The 19,604-nt window shown below is 39.5% G+C and overlaps 1 protein-coding gene across 4 annotated transcripts in view; it reads left to right on the top strand.

Annotated features, from left to right (window-relative positions):
* fndc4a (fibronectin type III domain containing 4a) overlaps positions 1 to 19,604 on the top strand; it is a 236,708-nt gene that overhangs the window by 79,032 nt on the left and 138,072 nt on the right. For all 4 annotated transcript variants that reach the window (XR_007247574.2, XR_007247575.2, XM_048531147.2 and 1 more), the window contains exon 3: positions 2,721 to 2,925. Coding sequence is in view for 2 of the 4 variants with exons in the window: in XM_048531147.2 (XP_048387104.1) it covers positions 2,721 to 2,925 (205 nt within the window). In the remaining 2 variants the exon portion in view is untranslated. The remainder of the gene's footprint in view (positions 1 to 2,720; positions 2,926 to 19,604) is intronic.

Genomic DNA, 19,604 nt, shown 5'->3' with positions numbered 1-19,604 from the left:
AAGTGTCGGAAACAAGCTCTCTTTGGCTCATGTATGGATCTGGATCCACAGCCTTACCAGAAAAGATATATCACATCAAAAGATATATTAACAGCACAGAATCTCCAAATTACTCCAGTTTAAATTAGACTGCCTGCCCCTCTAGAGTGGGTGGTCTTACTGTTAATGGAAGTAGATTTTTAAATTTAAATCGCTATAAAATCAGCATAAACCTCCGTCACCACGGGGTTTTAAAATTACCTTTTACATATCTCCTTACCATCTGACCCCCAGCTAACATCATTCCACCACACTGTAGGTGATAGCGGCTGTATAGAGGATCATGGCACAGCACTTCAGTTCTTCAGTGTGCTATCACAGCTTCATACTAATTCTGATTCAGCTTCCTGCTGTTGCTGGTTTCGTATGAACTCAGTGCAATGCCGTACCAAGATAATCATAGTGAATTTTATCTATTTTTGTTTCAGTTTTATAGATGTGTGTTGTTTATTTATTTATTTCCACTAATTGTTGTTACATTAGTTTGGATTGTTAGCTCAAACATAGATCACTTTAAGTAGAGGGGTGAGAATTTTATCTGAAGTTGGTATTAATATGATGTGATGTTTGGTTGTTAAGATGAGCTAGCTTTATCCTTCCTGTCATTTTTCAGTATGCATTATAATAACTGTAATCACCATTGTTATAAATGCTTTAATGGGGCATTTGGGAGAGAGGGAAAGGCATAAGTTGTTTAGCTTTGCAGGCAATCTTGAAAACTGAACTTGTCACCAGTGCAATTTTTAACTCAACATTGTCCCGTTTTTTAATGATTGGAGACTTATTATTGAATCAAAAAGCCAACCTTGCAATCTAGCATTCTTTGGATCATTGTATTAATTTAAATCTCCTTCATACTCAACAGTTAACCCAGATGCCTCATCTTTTCATGGCTGTCGATTAGAAATCTAAGCATTAAAAACAATGCCCTATCTTGGTTAGAAAATAGATGCAGTAAAACCTGTTCCAGCAGTAACTAAGACATTGCACTAACTAGAAAATTTCGCTTGTATTTTTAATCATATCATTAATAATTCTGGATCAGTCATACACTTCAAAACAAAGGCCAAATCCATCCAATATCTTGAATGCCTCCAGAAGGTAATAGTCACATCTGTCAAGAAGAAAGTGCTCAAATATGAGAAGCAGATGGAATTATCACAGGCACTTAAGGAATATTATTATTGAAAACAAAACAATGGGTTTCTAGGAAACATTCATATGGTGTTACAGCTCAAACAGCCCACATAAGTCTCCTCCAACCTCACCTGCCCTTTATCTAGACCTATTAACATGTCCTTCTGTTGATTTCTTCATGTGTCTGTCCAGCTTCCTGCTAAATGCAGCTACACAAGTTGCGTCAACTATTCCTCACAGTATCAAGTTCCAGCACCCCATTATCAGTCCTTTGTTGTGTTTTTGCCTGACCACTGTCCAAATTGACAGTTAGGTTGGCCAAGACAGAAAAGCAGCAGTCAGATGCTTTAGTTGGGTGTTTTGAAGAAGAGACCCATTGGATGGAAGCTGGGAAGGTCATCAGTCATTGCAGTAAAAAGAAAAGAGATCTGCAGTGGAGCCTTCCTTGTGGGGCTATCCTATTCTTTTTGGCTCCCAAGTGGGCACAGAACTCATATTATGGTGCTGGCAGCTCCCTCCTCCATTTTACTGCCAGATTTTCTCACCCTGGAAAAGATGCATCACAGCAACAAATTTTAAATTGAGGTCTCAATTACACAGAATGAGCCTGACTGAAATATGTTCAATGTTTTTTTTTCTAAGAACATTAAGCGACACTAAAAAGTCATGATAGTCAACAGAATGAGAAGGCAGTGGGCTCATATGTGGTGTACTGAGAATGCATTCCCTTTTATTTGTATCTCTTAACCCTTCATTGAAGGTTAGGATCCTTGCATTTGCAAATAACAGGCCTGATGTTGGGAAGATCAGCTTGCTGTGAGGCAACAGTTACCAGGCAGAAAAAAATAGCCACAACAAAAGAAAGTTCCTAAAAGGTATTTGCCTGAAAGAGGAACCAGAGCAGGAGGAGTGCTATCCTTGAATTCCTTTAACGGAACATGGAAGATGGCCTTGCCAACTATCATTTTCTCTATCACCAGCAATCTAACTCCACTTCTGACATGCATTTGTCCTTCCTCACTTGCCTGAGGGTTGTTGTTAACAGTATCAAATCTTCAAACACACTGTGCTGGGTAATCTGTCTCTAGTTATCTGTAGCTCTCCACCTTTGTGAAAGTGAGGCCCAAGGACCAATATTGGTATTTCCATTGCCATTGCCTTGCCATTTGGGCACAGCCATTGTATGCTGTATTCCTCTCATGCGGTCCAAATTGATTGTGTAGGTCCTCCTTTCTTTCCTCTATCATTTCTTAAATAATGAAGGTTAGAAACAGATTGATTTGAAATTTGTAGATTCAATACTCATGCTTGGACTTCAATTGTATTTCGAGGTCACTCGATGAATTATAAATAAAACTCTTTCCTTGTAGAAGAGGTAATGATCATGGCTCTATTTGGCAGATCTTGCAATGGAACTGCAATTGTTTTCATGAACTATACATTGACAAGGCGACCGCACTGGCAGTTTATGAAGTATGAGCTGAACTTTAATCAGAATCATGTATTTATCATCAACTCATTTTTCAATTTATTGTTTGATGCAGAGAAAAGATGGTCAGATGCAAAGATCTATCCGTGAAGTGAATACAACAAATCGAGCCTGTGTTCTGTGGGATTTGGAGGACGACACGGAATATGTGATTCAAGTTCAGTCAGTTGGTCTGAATGGGGAAAGTCGGGCAAGCAAGCGTGTCCAATTCAGAACTCTAAAGGAAACTGACTGGGTTCCTTCAAATAGCTCAAATAAAGGTGAGTGAATTAATTGATTATTTATTCTGGTCTTGTGTTTTGTCATGTAACAGTCTGCACCGTGATATTAGTTTTACGTAAGAGACCATCTGAATGTGCAACACTGATTCTGATAGTAAAAGATTTGGAAAGTTCTTCAAGCCAAAGATTATGTTTACCATTGATTGAAGATTGCATCATTTAGTTGTTTTCATGTTTGTTGATTAGTTCTAAGGGAATAATTAAAGATTTCGGTGTCCTCTTTCTTAATGAGCTATTTTGGGATGGCACAAAGTTATTCTGTTGATGCTTATGAAAGTAGTCCTCTTCTTTATTGTAAGATAACAAAGTGTGAAGTTGGATGAACACAGCAGGCCAAACAGCATCTCAGGAGCACAAAAGCTTTTTAGTTTGCTCAATACACATCAAGTATCTGTTAAGAATGACTGATAGAAATGATAGAGAATCAAAGTGGGGTGGGTTTAGGAATGAATTATCAAAATGAGAGTGTAACTGTACTTTAATTTGTAGTAAAACGCTATACACGTGAATCTTCATAATATATAGTTAACAACAAGGCCTTTGGCTACAAGACTACACATCAAAAGCCACTGCTTTGAATTACAAGGCTGTGGCCGTCAATCAATTCTGTCATTCTCAGTTATAACCTCAGTTATAGACATTTTTGCCGTGGAGATTTATTACGAAATTGATTTTGTAAAGACCCTCAAAATGTAATTTCTCCTAATTACTATGCATACTATTTTATGTCTCTTTTTTAAAAAATAAGTTCTACCAGTTTTCTGAAATGATCTGCATGAGTACTTTGAGTCTGTATATATCCTACAAAGGTAGGCAATGTTTTGAGCCACTTACTTTCAAATGGACTTTTATTATGCATACTATTTACTACATTCCCCAACCCTTTTAAAGTGTGCCTGAATTTGTTGCTTAGTGTAGTTTTTGAATAAATATTTATTCAAAATAATGCCTCTGAATGATTCAGCTTGATTTTGTTGGTCACCTCAACCATTTCAATTCAGAGTGGAGGAATTGAGTCTGCCACCTCCCCCACCCCTCACTGTTATTTGTACTGATAGTTAATTTGCATATTACCATCCATTTACGCTCAATCTCTCAATTCCATTTAAATGACCTCAGAGAGCAGGATGGCAAACTTTGGCCTTCATCAAAATTCAGTCCTTCATTCCAAATCTTTGCTGAGGCTCACTTGCTTTCTCTTGCTTTGGTGAGACCTCCTCAACGTCTGACACTGCAGTAATGACAACCAATCCAATTACGATCAAAGCTAGGGCATTCATAAATTCAAGGGAAACTATCAGAATAAGTGGAAAATATCATAGCTGAAATATAGAGTTTTCATTTGGATTAAGTGTCCAATTCTTTTTACGTCTTCGATCTTGTAATAAAAAAACCTTTCAAACAATGCCATTTTAAAGATACCGTAAGTAAATAATCAACAGTGATTCTCCACAGGGATCTGCCAGTGGACAAACTATGTGTTCTTGAGCTTACACATCAGAAAATCCAAGGCTTAGAATTATAATGAGATTTTATTGTCACATATACTCAATACAGGGATACTGGAGAACAGTGAAATGTGTACAAAGCCACCATTTCCTGGCTCCATCTAGGTATAAAGGTACCTAGATACAAAAGATTAGGTATAAAGTAGAAAAATAAGGAAAATAAAATTAAAAATTCAACATTAAAGTCCGTATTAGTATAAAGTGGAAAAATAAATAAATGTAAACTTCAACATTACAGTTCTTCAGTGCTTAGCCATGCTGATCTTGCACTCCCCAAAAGGGTGTGACCTCCTCTGTGCTGGGATCGATCTACTCCGCATTGGGCTCCCTCTCTCCTGTGTTTGAGGCCACCAAAAATGTGCGTCTTGGAAAGACGCTTGGAAAGTGTTGATCCTTGATCTGTGCTACATTAATTTAATGCGGCTGAAGAAGTAGCACAGTTATATCTACTGGCCTCAGTAGCCCACAAAATAGGGGAAATTTCAGGTGAGATCTCGGACTGATATTCAGTTTGCTCTGCAATATTGAATATTGAGATAGGATAGGATCAACTCTTACTCTCCACAGTTGACCAACTTGCCATCTTTCATGATTTAGCCTCCCACATGAAAATTGACTATTTTCATCAGTACCCATTAGCCCAGATTCTCTCATAAATCAGCAAATCCAGGGGAAGGGTAAAAATAGCCAATAAAGATAAATAAGATGACCTTAATGTATGATCAGTCAGTTCCTGTAACATCATCTTCAAACTGAGTCTTGCATTCATTTGCAAAGTCTAATTTTCCACATTGCTGCCTTACTTTCTCCTTGCAACAGAATGGGATTATTTTCATTGTTTCAGTGAATCATATACCTTAAAAAATGCACCAAGATTTATAACATTTTTAAGCCAAAGCCATAATTTGAGAACATTGAAAACTTCTGAAAATATGTTCAAGACACAATGCTAGACATCTGAAATAAAAACAAAGCACTGGAGAGTTCAACAGATGTGGAAACATCTGTGAAGAATCTTTGTACTTAATGTTAACCATGTTTTTCCCTATACAACTGCTGCCAGACTAGCTGAGCTTCTCCAGGATTTTGGAAAATTAGGATCATCGTACTTCAATTTCTTCTTTTGTATCTTTTAGTACCATGGAGTGAAGACCCCTCCAATCCTGGAAATTTGTTTAGCTTAAAGTCACATTTTTTTCATGAAAACAATTTTGCCCCTTCTATCAAATCTGTTAAATTCCTTTCTTTGACTTATTTTATGTTCCCTTGTTCTGTTGATACACAGCTCTCCTCCCCCATTCAACAAATTCTCTGAATGTATTTATAAAATCTTCCAATCAATTTACTGGATATGGTTTTTCTGGTCACTTTTAGTTGTTCTGATTGCTTTCAGTACCAGAGACTCATAAAATGTGGCCAGGTGTGATGGTCCAGAACAAACGCGTGGGCCACCACAAAATCTGTGAATTCGCAAATGGTGCGAGTGTAAAATGTACCCTGCCCCTTGGAACATTTTGGAAAGGCTGCTGGAATCCAGGAGTTTACCTTTTCTATCAAGCATTGACGAGTCCTCAGAATCAGAGATGGACATGACGAGTATAGCAGCCTCAATGCCTTTACCACTAGAAGAAGAGTGAAACTTTCCTGGTGCAAGAATGTTTCACACACCCCCTGCATCTGACTCCGATTCAGAAGAACATGTCCTGGTGCTAAAACACCCCAGGAGACCCTCCAAAATAAAAGACCGGCTTATATCCTGGCACTCAGAGGGGGAGGGATGTAGTTATTGTAATGAGGTCAACTAGGTGGACCTCTAGAAAATGAGTTCCTTGATTGGGGCTGTTAATCTGACTGATAGATAAAAAAGGGGATAATGCCATACTGAAACCTGACTCAGAAGAAGTAGAATTAAAGCCAGGCACTGTTCATACGTAAATAAAGGGTGACTTGGTGATGGAGTACCAGCCTATATGGGGTTATTTCAACAATGATTTATACTGCATGAGGAAAGAGTGCTGGTTAGCTGAGAAATCAACATTGGTTAAGCCTTTTCTATAAATGAATATAACAGGGTACTATTGTCCCCTGTATTTTTGTTCAATGGAAATACCTGGGCATGTTTCCTCTCTGTGGAGAGGACAGGACACCACATGTGAATATTCCTCCTTCTCAAACCTAATACCAAATGAAGTTAAATAATGGACACAATTTGGAAGATGCTGCCTTCTCAGATTAGTGTCTAACATTAATTTGGTATCACTGAGTAGAGAAGTTACAGCATGTAAAGAGGCTTTTCAGTCCGTCATGTCTGTGCCTGTTGAATAATCTAGCCACTCAATCTAATTCTGCTGACCAGCACGTGTTCTGGAACCTTGCCAGTTACAACAGTTAGGGTGTAGATCCAGGTTCCTTTCAAATGAGTTGAGGTTTTCTGCCAGAGTCACTAAACTAGGCAGTGCACTCCAGACACCCATCCAAAGGTTTTACTCTTGCCCTTTCTACTCCTTCTGCTAGTCACCTCAAATCTCACTGTGAGGGGAAACAGCTCTTCGCTGTCCACTCTACACCTCAATTAAATCACCTTTATTCTGAGGAAAACAACTCAAGCCTATTCAATCTTTCCTTGTGACTACAATTTTCAAGCCCTGACAACATTCTTGTAAATCTGTTCTGTACTCTTTCTATAGCACTTGTATCCTTCCTGTAATGTGGCAAAAACGAGAACTGTGTATACTACCTCAGGTAATAAAATGTGAGGCTGGATGAACACAGCAGGTCCAGCAGCATCGCAGGAGCACAAAAGCTGACGTTTCAGGCCTAGACCCTTCATCAGAGACGAAACGTCAGCTTTTGTGCTCCTGAGATGCTGCTGGGCCTGCTGTGTTCATCCAGCCTCACATTTTATTATCTTGGATTCTCCAGCATCTGCAGTTCCCATTATCACTTATACTACCTCAGGTGTCACCTAACTGGTGCCTCGTATAGATTCACATTACGTCCCTGCTCTTGTAATTATTATTTTGCCCACTTTAAATAAAAGCATCCCACATACCTTCTTTAACACCTTATCTATGTATCTTTCCACTTCAGGGACCTAGGGATATGGATCCAAAGTCTCCCACTTCCTGTGTCCTTAATATCCTCCTGTTTATTGTCTGTTTCTTTAATTTGTTGGCTTACACCAAATTCATAACTTTGCACTTCTCTGGACTGATTTCAATTTGCCACTTGACTGCCCACTCAACCAAACCTGTAGTCAACACCAATCCTCCTCACTATCAATTTTCTGGCCATTTTTTGTGCCATCTGAAAAGTTCTGAATCATGCTTCTTATTCCTAATATCACTGGAAACTGCGTTCCATTTGCAAAAAATCTTATAATGGTCAGTTCTTTTATCAGTCCTGAATGATGTGGACAAAATAGGATGTCAAAGTAAGGATTAGTTTACTAGCTCTGAGTTATTGCTGTGTAAATAATGCAGTAATTTGTGGTACAGAAGAGATATCCCTTGAATTGAGCATCATGAAAAAAACATTTACATCGGTTCACCGTTAGCTTCATGAAAATCAAAAATAGCAATCACCCTCCCATGAGTTTCATTAAATTACTCCATTTGTGTAGTCCTCATGAACTAAATTAAGGGATGTGTAGTCCCCTGAAACACTATTTAACCTCTTCAGCCTAGAAACTAAACAATCAAAACTGATGTTTTAACTGATGCCTTATTCCTCTACTCCAGTTAACTGCAGTGCATGTTAAAATTCAAAATGTTTTACTTTTTTTCTTACTTTTTCTTTATATCTGTTATAGCTGTCTCACTTAATCTAATATTTATTTCTCTCTATTTTGCTTTCTGTGACTCCACTTCACTCTGTTTTACCTGTTGTTTTTTCCTTAGTCCTTTTATCTCATTATTAAAGGTGGTGGAATCTTTGACTCATGATTCACCCAGATTCTAGGTGCACTTCTGCCTTTCAAATTGAGGATTAAGCGAAAACCCCTAATAGAGCATGCTGCACAATGTTCTACTTCTGAAAATTCTGGGTCAATTTCCTAGAAAGCTGTCGCATGTAGACAACTCCTAAAGTGTCTTGCAACTTTACATGTTACATGGGCATTCTGTTGCCTGATTATTTTTGCTGAAGTCCCCATTTTCTGCTTTATCCATATTATCCCTATTATCACACATCTTTCTCACCCAATTTCCTAACCCTCTCAAAAATCTTATAATGATGAATAGTTGGCTCCCAGTCAGGCTAATCTCGTGGCTAGGATTCTTTCTCCAGTTCCCTTTTTTGATCTTTGCTGTATTTTTCTCATTCTGTGTAACCTCTGGCTGATTATGGATCAATTGGAAGTTATTTTTAGAGTTTAAAGCAAAAATTTCAGCTTTATTTATGAAACCAATTCCTGTTATTTACAAACAAGCTATAACTAAGCATGCATCTGCTATTGTTTATTTTTCTAACACTTGAAACAGCTCTTTTATTGCCCCTACAGCTTTCTTCAGACAAATTGTACAAATCTTTTAGATTCAGATTCAACAGATCTGGTGATCAGATGAGATGCTCATCAACAACAAATTACATGCAAGTTCTTTGAAAGAACTTGCACCTTTCCTGACAAAAAAAAGTGAATGAACAACAATAGAAATGTTGGTAATTACCTTTGGGATCTATCTATGCCATCTTGTGTCAAAGGTGTCTCAGGGACGGGTAATTTAACTTCACTGGTGTTATTTTATTCCCTTGAGACCAGTGAATTGTTCTGACAGTGAAGAGAATATTTTAACCAGTTTAATGATCTGCTAATTCTTATTAGACTGATCACATTAAACATTGAATAAAATACATTGCACATTCTAATTTATTAGGTGTTGGACCAAACAACCTCTATAACTTAAAAACTTAATATCGCAGCTGATTTAACGTAAAGCCATGCAATATCAAGAAATACATCATTGCAAATCCAGTTTATCCTTCCTTGTGACTTTATTTGATCAGTTGGAAATGTATTGCAGTTGAACAACTTTAACCATAATTATATTTAGCCAGTCAATCATTCATGCCAATTCATAAGATGTTGAGCTCAGTTCTGTTTCCAAGGTGGTGTGTAGTCAATGGCGGCTGCTGCTTGGGTCAATGTATGTAGAAATAATGGAGTTTGTATTTTAAAGACATACATTCTGATTTTCACTGGGTTGTAGTAGATTAAAGCTTGAAGTTGGATTCTGGCAGAGGAGGCTATATGTGCAGTTGAAAGTACAGTGGTGAAGATGAAGGTAGACAGAGAAACTTTGATAGCTTCTGCAGACAAATATATACAGATGACTCCTTTCTATATTCCACCTTTGGGAACCAGAATAGGGATAGATAAAGAGTCTGATTTTGGCTATAGAAATGAGTATTGAAGAAATTTCATGACTTGTCAGGCCTGCCTCAGTAAAAAGTAACCTGAATCTCATGGAACTCGCTGCAAGGGTGGTGCGGCATCAGGTATGGAATAGACTCAGGGTCAGTAGCTTAGGATATCAAGGAATAAGCCCATATGAAATAGGAGCAGAAATTAGGTCATTCAGCCTGTCAAGTCTTCTCAGCCATTCAACCAGGGGTGACAAGTTTCTCAACCCCATTCTCCCGCTTTCTCCCCATAACCCTTGATCCCGTTGACAATCAAGAACCTACCCATCCCCGTCTTGAATATACTCAATGACATGGCCTCCACAGCTTTCTGTGGCAGTGAATTCCATGGATTCACCACACTCTGGCTGAAGAGTTTTCACATAATCACAATTCTAAAGGGTCTTCTCTTTACTCAAAGCTGAGCCCACACGTCCTCGTTTCTCCTATCAAATGGAAACATCTTCCCAACATCCACCCTGTCCAAGCCATTCAGTATTCTGTAAGTTTCAATTAGATCACCTCCTCATCCCTCTAAACTCCATCAAGTATAGACCCGGAGACCTCAACATTCCTCATATATTAAGACTTTCATTCCTGGGATCAATCTCGTGAACCTCCTCTGAAGCCACTCCAGGGCCAGTATATCCTTCCTGAGACATGGAGCCCAAAGCTGCAGACGGTACTCCAAATGTGGCCTGACTAGAGCCTAATAGACACTCAGAAGCACATCCCTGCTGTTACATTCAAGTCCTCTCGAAGTAAATGCCAAAGTTGCATTTGCCTTTCTAACTACTGACTTAACCTGCAAGTTTACCTTGAGAGAATCCTGGACTAGAACTCCAAAGTCTCTTTGCACTTCAGACTTCTGAGTTTTCCCCCCTTTTATAAAGTAGCCCATGCTTCTTTTCTCACCAAAGTATGTGACCTCACACTTTCCCACGTTTTACTCCAACTGCCACTTCTTTGCCCACTCTCCCAACCTGTCTAAATCCTTCTGCAGCCTCCCCGCATCCTCAGTACTACCTGTCCTCCAGGTGACATGCAGATAAGGGAGAGCTAAGATGGGTTATTTCAAAGGCCTACCTCAGTTCTCTGGGAATTTGTGCCAATTATTTGAGAAGCTGTTAGGCCTTTACACCTCTTGGCCTCTCACCCATTCTAACAGCACACCCATGACCACTAACACCCTCCCTGCCAGCTCCATGCCTTTCATACACACTGTTCCAGTGCCAGAGCCACTTACCCACTATCCACCATGGGTAGACCTCAGAAACCATATGAAATAGAAAAAAAACTTTAATAAATTAATGCATCTTTAACTTGTACATGTTAGATTGTTATTAAAACTGCCATTCCTCAGGTGGTATTTAATAGAGTCAGCAGGGGTCTCATCCACTGCTGGAGAGCCATTGAGAGCCCTCTGTCAAATCTTCAGTGAAGGCTGCTCAAATTAAGTGTCACTTGAGCATGAACTGGATAGTGGTGCGCCTTCTATGAGTTCAAGGAACCCAGGAGCAGAGGGGTTACAGCCAAAAGATGCCAAATATTGAGGGGCATTGAGTGACAACGCTCTTTAGGAGACCATGGATACAGATGGCACAACAGCCATCCAAGAATCAGGATTGTGGGTAGATCCAAGCCGCAAAGGAGTGTTGCTGAGAGAAGCACAGGTTGAGATGATGGATGAAGAAGGTGGGATGAAGGCTTTCAACAGAAAGGACATAGATGGCTCTCAGTGTGCACCCAATTTTGGATCCTTCCACTGGGTACCAGTTGTCTTTAGAGGAGAGACCCCAACCCGAATACCCTGATCCTCTTCCCCTCTCCCCATAAACTACTGTGTATGGCTTTGCTAGTTATACTCTGCAATCATCATGAGATTAGTTCGAGTGTCAGTTTAATGAGGGCCTTACTGACGAGCATTAACTGGCCACTTAAAGGCATCAGTCGACAGTGGGCAAGTAAGCTGTCCACAGATTATCCTTATGTGGATCTAATCAAGATTTAGGTTGAAAGATGGTGGGGTCCCTATCTGTAAAACTGCCACCTGATTAAATGTAATAAAATGTGAGGCTGGATGAACACAGCAGGCCAAGCAGCATCTCAGGAGCACAAAAGCTGACGTTTCGGGCCTAGACCCTTCATCAGAGAGCGCTGACGTTTCGGGCCTAGACCCTTATACCTGATTAAATGTTCTCTGTTATCCTCCTCCCAACAAACTCACTTTGAGAGAATGCATTCAATTTCATCTGTAAAAAATCACAGCTTCTAAATCTCTAAAGGTCAATTTATTCTAAAAAAAATTGACTTTTCAGGTCCTAATTTAAGGCAGTTACTCCTTTAAAATCTTTTTCAGTCAAACTCTGAGCTATGATTTTTGGTTGAAGTAGTTGTAGTTTTTACAATTCAGGCAAGCATTCATAACGACATAACACTAGCCCTTAAGAAATGTCAGCGAAGATTTCTAGTGAAACTACAATAACAAGTGCTTTGTTTCCAATCACTAACAGATCACCAGTCAATTAAAACAGACCAGCAGACTGTATTTTATTTGTAAGCTCTCACTGGCAGCCACAGGCTATTTTTTTAGAGTTTCAATCGCAGGGATTTAAAAATATTGAGATTATGACAGTTAAACAGACCTTATTCCATCACTTGAATCTATTCCATCAATTGATGACACATGAAATGTGATAAAGTCCCTTGCAAAAGCCAAAATGGAGTCTGTTTGAACTCTATACTAATCACTCACTTCAAATGGCTCTGCTGAGTTTGATTTTCCCCTCCTGTGTGAAATGCAAATTGCCTTTTCTCTGCTACCAGTAAAATTGGCTCCCACATGCCATTTTTGAAGGTCTGCAAAGATTATCCAACTTTTCAAAAATCTATCCAAAAGCCTCCTATCCCCTCCACTCCAGCCTATAACAATAAAAAAAACTTTCCCCAAAAGCACTCACTCGTCTTCCCTAATTCAGACAGGTGAACTAAAAACTGAAGTCACTCCATAAGACCGTAAGACCATGAGACATAGGAGTGGAAGCAAAGCCATTCGGCCCATCAAGTCCACTCTGCCATTTAAATCATGGCTGATGGGCATTTCAACTCCACTTCCCTGCACTCTCCCTGTAGCCCTTGATTCCGTGTGAGATCAAGAATTTATCGATCTCTGCCTTGAAGGCATTTAGCGTCATGGCCTCCACTGCACTCCGTGGAAATGAATTCCACAAGCTCACCACTCTCTGGCTGAAGAAATGTCTCCTCATTTCCGTTTAAATTTACCCCCTCTAATCCTAAGGCTGTGCCCATGGGTCATAGTCTCCCCGCCTAATGTCCACCCTTTCTAAGCCATGCATTATCTTGTAAGTTTCTATTAGATCTCCCCTCAATCTTCTAAACTCTAATGAGCTCTGTGGGATAGAAGCCTAAATGAACAACTGGTGGTTGCTTTTAATAGAGAGGAGCAGCTGAGTGGGCAAGAAGATTATGTACATGTTACTCAGTTCAGTGTGGCAATGGGTAGGGGTTTCATTGAAATTGTGTAATGGGTCAAGGTGTTCTTTCTGCAATTAAAAAAAAATTCCACCTAAATTGTCAGTGCCACTGTGTTTTTGGCCAAGAATTGAGGAACTACAATTTTGTTTTCCAGTCTCTTACTTTTAGCCAATGGGAAAAAAAAACTAGCTGTGTAAAATTAGATGATTGGGGCCATTGTGCAATTGATTGCAATAGAATCTGCTGAGGAGGACAAGCCCCTAGTGCAGGCCTCAGTTTTGAAGTTCTAAAAATGTTACTAAATTACATTGAATATATTTTGATTTATAGAACATAGAACATAGAACAGTACAGCACAGAACAGGCCCTTCAGCCCACGATGTTGTGCTGACCATTGATCCTTATGTATGCACCCTCAAATTTCTGTGACCATATGCATGTCCAGCAGTCTCTTAAATGTCCCCAATGACCTTGCTTCCACAACTGCTGCTGGCAACGTATTCCATGCTCTCACAACTCTCTGTGTAAAGAACCCGCCTCCGACATCACCTCTATACTTTCCTCCAACCAGCTTAAAACTATGACCCCTCGTGCTAGCCATTTCTGCCCTGGGAAATAGTCTCTGGCTATCAACTCTATCTATTCCTCTCATTGTCTTGTATACCTCAATTAGGTCCCCTCTCCTCCTCCTTTTCTCCAATGGAAAAAGTCCGAGCTGAGTCAATCTCTTTTCATAAGATAAGCCCTCCAGTCCAGGCAGCATCCTGGTAAACCTCCTCTGAACCCTCTCCAAAGCATCCACATCTTTCCTATAATAGGGCGACCAGAACTGGACGCAGTATTCCAAGTGCAGTCTAATCAATGTTTTATAGACCTGCAACAAGATCTCATGACTCGTAAACTCGATCCCCCTGCTAATGAAAGCCAAAACACCATATGCTTTCTTAACAACTCTATCCACTTGGGTGGCCATTTTAAGGGATCTATGTATCTGCACACCAAGATCCCTCTGTTCCTCCACACTGCCAAGAATCCCATCCTTAATTCTGTACTCAGCTTTCAAATTCGACCTTCCAAAATGCATCACCTCGCATTTATCCAGTTTGAACTCCATCTGCCACCTCTCAGCCCATCTCTGCATCCTGTCAATGTCCTGCTGCAGCCTACAACAGCCCTCTATACTGTCAACGACACTTCCAACCTTCGTGTCGTCTGCAAACTTGCTGACCCATCCTTCAATCCCCTCAGCCAAGTCATTAATAAAATTACAAACAGTAGAGTCCCATTCTTGTTTTTGTAACTCCATTTGTTTGAAAAAAATGCAAATTGAACTTCTAGATGCCAAATATGAAAATTAGGCTGCAGACTAAAAAAGTTAATAAAATGAAAATTGGAAGAATCTGCTTTAAAAAATTCCTTATCATATAATCGTATATTTGGAAAAGAAAATGTCTTTGAAGAAATTTAGATCTTTTCAGACACACCATGGAGACATTCAGTGGTCACAAGTCCATCACGTTGCTAGTTTCTATAATTATAGCATGTCACATGTCATAGGAAAACTTCAGTACAAATGCGGACAGAAGAAGTCATCTTGTACATCACTCAGGGCAATTTTGACTCTGGGTAAAAATGACGTGAGGCATCTTATAACACTGCTTATTTTCAGTCATGTATACCACCACCTCAAATCAAAATTCTCCCAATGATTGATCTTTGTAATATCATTGTACAGATCTCAGAAAGGCACAATAATTTTAAGTCAGCTAGATAGAATCATGAAATGTAGCGCTCTCATACAAAAAGGCTGTTAGTAATGTCTACACATTCAGGTGGTTGTCAGACTGCTATTTGGTCTGTTAGTCAGTCAGTCAACTGCCTATGACATACTAATCTAATCATATAAACCAGATTATATACATATGTCTGAGATGTCATACTGGTGTATTTAGTTAATTGTTAATAAGCCTCCAGATACAAAACAGACTCTATGGTATATGTTACATGTGCTATGAGACTGAAAACCATGAACGTGTCAATTACAGCATTCCAGTATGTTAGTATGTGATGTCCTTTATGTCACTCGATGTCTAGTTGATGACATCAAAGACATTTCCGAAATGACTGCCAGACTACTCAGACCTCTTGGCATCAGGGTAGCCCACAAACCCACCAACACACTAAAACAGCAGCTAATGAACTTAAAAGACCCTATACAGACAACAAATAAAACGAACGTCATCTACAAAATACCTTGCAAGAACTGTGACAAACACTACATTGGACAAACTGGCAGAAAGCTAGCCACCAGGATACATGAACATCAACTAGCCACAAAAAGACATGACCCACTATCACTTGTATCCTTACATACAGATGAGGAAGGACACCACTTTGATTGGGACAACACATCCATCTTAGGACAAGCCAAACAGAGACATGTACGAGAATTCCTAGAAGCATGGCATTCCAACTGGAACTCCATCAACAAACACATTGATTTGGAGCCAATCTACCATCCCCTGAGAAAAAGAACAGGAAATGACATCACCAACGCAGGAAATGACATCACCAACCCAAGGAAACCTAACTAGATAAATAGAAAGCGGGACATAACACCAGCGCTTCGTCGGAGGCTCACTGATGATGTTACCTAGTATGGTGACGAAACGTCTGAAAACAAACCTTCCAGCTCAGCGAGCAAACTCACATCCAGATACAAAATCTAAAAAGACACCCATGAGAAGTTGGTTCAGAGAGTAGGTCAGACACCAAACACAAAAAGCCATTGTCATTGCCATGCCACAAGGTGTCACGAAGCAGTCACTGTAAATAGGTTATAAAATGTGAGGCTGGATGAACACAGCAGGCCAAGCAGCATCTCAGGAGCACAAAAGCTGACGTTTCGGGCCTAGACCCTTCATCATTCTCTCTGATGAAGGGTCTAGGCCCGAAACGTCAGCTTTTGTGCTCCTGAGATGCTGCTTGGCCTGCTGTGTTCATCCAGCCTCACATTTTATTATCTTGGAATCTCCAGCATCTGCAGTTCCCATTATCACTGTAAATAGGTTATTTTGTTCTTGGCTTTTTGAAGAAAGGTTGTAAAAGACAGAGGTGATGAAGGGTCTAGGGAGTATCAGTTTAACAATGAAAGGGGAGTGGCAAGTTCTCCCACTTTAGTTTTTTTCTAGAGATAGTGGGAACTGCAGATGCTGGAGAATCTGTGATAACAAGGTGTAGAGCTGGATGAACACAGCACTGAAGAAGAGCCTAGGCACAAAACGTCAGCCTTCCTGCTCCTCTGATGCTGCTTGGCCTCCTGTGTTCACCCAGCTGTACACCTTGTTATCTCAGTTTTTTTCTAGTTTTTGTTCAGCTGTAGCAGTCACAAGATGTTTTGAGTACCAGTTTGCAAGCTTCAGTAAAAGATTCATCTGAATTTCTCTGAAATCCCTCTGGATGTTGTTCCATCTTACCTGTTAGAATCTGTGTTTGAAGTTACCTTTTTGCCAAGGTGTGTGTTTATGGGATGTTACTATATTGGAATGGTTGCTCTATCTGTTTGGTTAGGTTTTCCAATAGTTAAATTACTCTAAATTCTGCTTCCTTTTGTTTGTGTTTCAGCTGTAGTGTTTAAATACATTTTGCTTTGCTTAAAGCTGAGTGGTTTGATCACACCTGGAACACCCCCTTTGCATCTACTTTGAAGATAAGAAAACTTAGGATCTAGACTACCTTCTTAAAATATTTTGTGGGGGCTGGGCTGGGCCATAACAAATTATGGGTTCTTGTCAGGATAATTCCATAATTCCAATTTAGGCTTAGGGTTGTTGGACTCAAAGATGGCAAGTGGTAGGTGTTAGTGTCGTTTGTTTTGGATCTTGAATTATGTTTGTTTAAATGGTACTTTTTGTCATAATGGCTCTTTCAGTCGCTAAGATTTTTCTGGGACTGGAGGATGCGACTTCGGAAGTTTTATAAAAGGCAAGCAATACAAAGCCATTGGGTTTGGTAGACAAGTTGGAGACAGGTTTGCCTTTGTCTATGAGAAAAGGAAAGGTCATTACAGCGATAATGGGAACTGCAGATGCTGGAGAATCCAAGATAACAAAGTATGAAGCTGGATGAACACAGCAGACCAAGCAGCATCTCAGGAGCACAAAAGCCGATGTTTCGGGCCTAGACCCTTCATCAGAGAGCTCCGATGAAGGGTCTAGGCCCGAAACATCGGCTTTTGTGCTCCTGAGATGCTGCTTGGCCTGCTGTGTTCATCCAGCTTCACATTTTGTTATCAAAGTCATTACAGCAACTGCTCGACATTTACATTTGTGGGAAATGCCATTGGAATCTTTGGAAATGGCGAGAATTCAATTACAGATGAGGCAGTTTGAACATGAAAGGGAGCTGGAACAGTTTGAATTACGGTTAAAAGCAGAGGAAAGAGAATAGGAAAGAATTGCCCTGGCAGAACAAAAAGAGAAGGAGAGAAAGGCCATAACAGAAGAAAGGGAGGAAGAGAGAGAAGGAAAACAGAAAGAGAGAGACTTTGAATATCTAAAGTTGGCAATTTTTTTGACAGGAAGACAACTTAAAAGATGGAGGTAATGGTAGGCTTAGTGAGGAGAATAGTGATGATGAACATACCCATTGTAACCAAAGGCTTGGTGGGTATCTGTTTAAAATGTCCACGCATTGCCTAAATTTGATGAGATGGATGTAGAAACCTTTCTCATTTCATTTCAGAAATTGGCTAAACAAACAAAGTGGCTGGTGACCATGTGGCTTTTGTTGATCCAAACAAAGTTGGTAGGTTGAGCTAGTGAGGTATTTAATTACTATCAGAGGAAGTATCTGGGGAGTATGAAGAGATGAAGAAAGCCATCTTACGTGCATATGAACTAGTGCCAGAAGCTTACAGATAACATTTCAGGAATCGAAGGAGATTGTCAATCTTTGATGTTGAGAGGTGAGGAGACATGTAATTCAAAAGGACTATTGCCAGAAACATTGCTAGTACATGGAATTCATTGTGAGACAAGAAGTGCTCCATTACAAAGAATGAGGTTGGAGTGTCCAGTGAAAAGTGGTGAAGTGGTGTTAAGAGTATTGGAGAAACTCTTGGCTCCAGGAATACAATTTATCCTTGATAACGATGTAGCTGGATCATAGGTAGCAGTGCTGCCTACTTTGGTTGAAAAGCCACTTAAAAAATCAGACAACTGAGGTATTATAGGAAATATATCCTGGGACTTTTCATGACTGTGTGATAACAAGGTCACAAATTCATCAGTTGAAACAGGAGGAGAAATCAAAGATGAAGTAGAACTATCAGAGACCATGTTTGATCAAATAGTTGTGAAGAAAGAAGAACAGATGGGGGACAAAGTAGATATATTTAGCTCAGAGAAATTAACCGAGTGACATCAGAAAAATGAAAAACCAAAGCATTTGTATGGAAAAACATACACAAAAGAAAAATCTGAGTGTATTCTTGAATGTTACTATCTTAAAAATGATGTCTTAATAAGGAAATGGAGACCATCACATATTCAGGTGGATAAGAAATGCACAGAAGTTCATCTTGTATTTCCAAATGATTATAGATAGGAACTGTTGCAGGTACCAAATGAATTACCAGTGGGAGGTCAATTAGGGGTAAGAAAACCTCAAGCCAGAATAATAAAAACATTTTTACTGGCCTAGACTGCATAAGGATAGAGTTGAATTTTACCAGACATGTTATACGTGTCAGGTAATTGGAAATCCTCAGGCACTGATAAAACTAATGCCTTTAATATCCATTCCTGCTTTTGAGGAACCATTTACAAGGGCCTTAATTGATTGTGCAGGATCCCTACCTGAAACAAAAAGTGGGTATCATTATTTGATTACGATAATGGATGTGTCCACTGGATTTCTAGAAGCCATTCCATCACACAATATCACAGGTAAAGGGTTGGAGAAGAGTTATTGGGACTATTCACAGAGATATAATCAGATCAAGGGTCAAATTTTACATCAAAATTATTAGGGAAGTTATGGATAGCTTAGGAATAAAACCATTCAAATCCATTGCGTACCATCCAGAAATGGAAGGTGCATTCGAATGCTGGCATCAAATTTTAAAGACAATGTTACGGGCTTATAGTCAAGATTATCCAGATGATTGAGACAAAGGAATTCACCAAATGAATTGACCAAATTTAGTCCATTTGAATTAGTTTTTGGGAATGAGTTGAGAGGACTACTGAAATT

This window comes from Stegostoma tigrinum, chromosome 4, assembly GCF_030684315.1.
Source record: "Stegostoma tigrinum isolate sSteTig4 chromosome 4, sSteTig4.hap1, whole genome shotgun sequence".
Lineage (NCBI taxonomy): Eukaryota > Metazoa > Chordata > Chondrichthyes > Orectolobiformes > Stegostomatidae > Stegostoma > Stegostoma tigrinum.
Note: the sequence above shows the minus strand (reverse complement) of the source record. Positions and strands in the feature narration are given on the sequence as shown.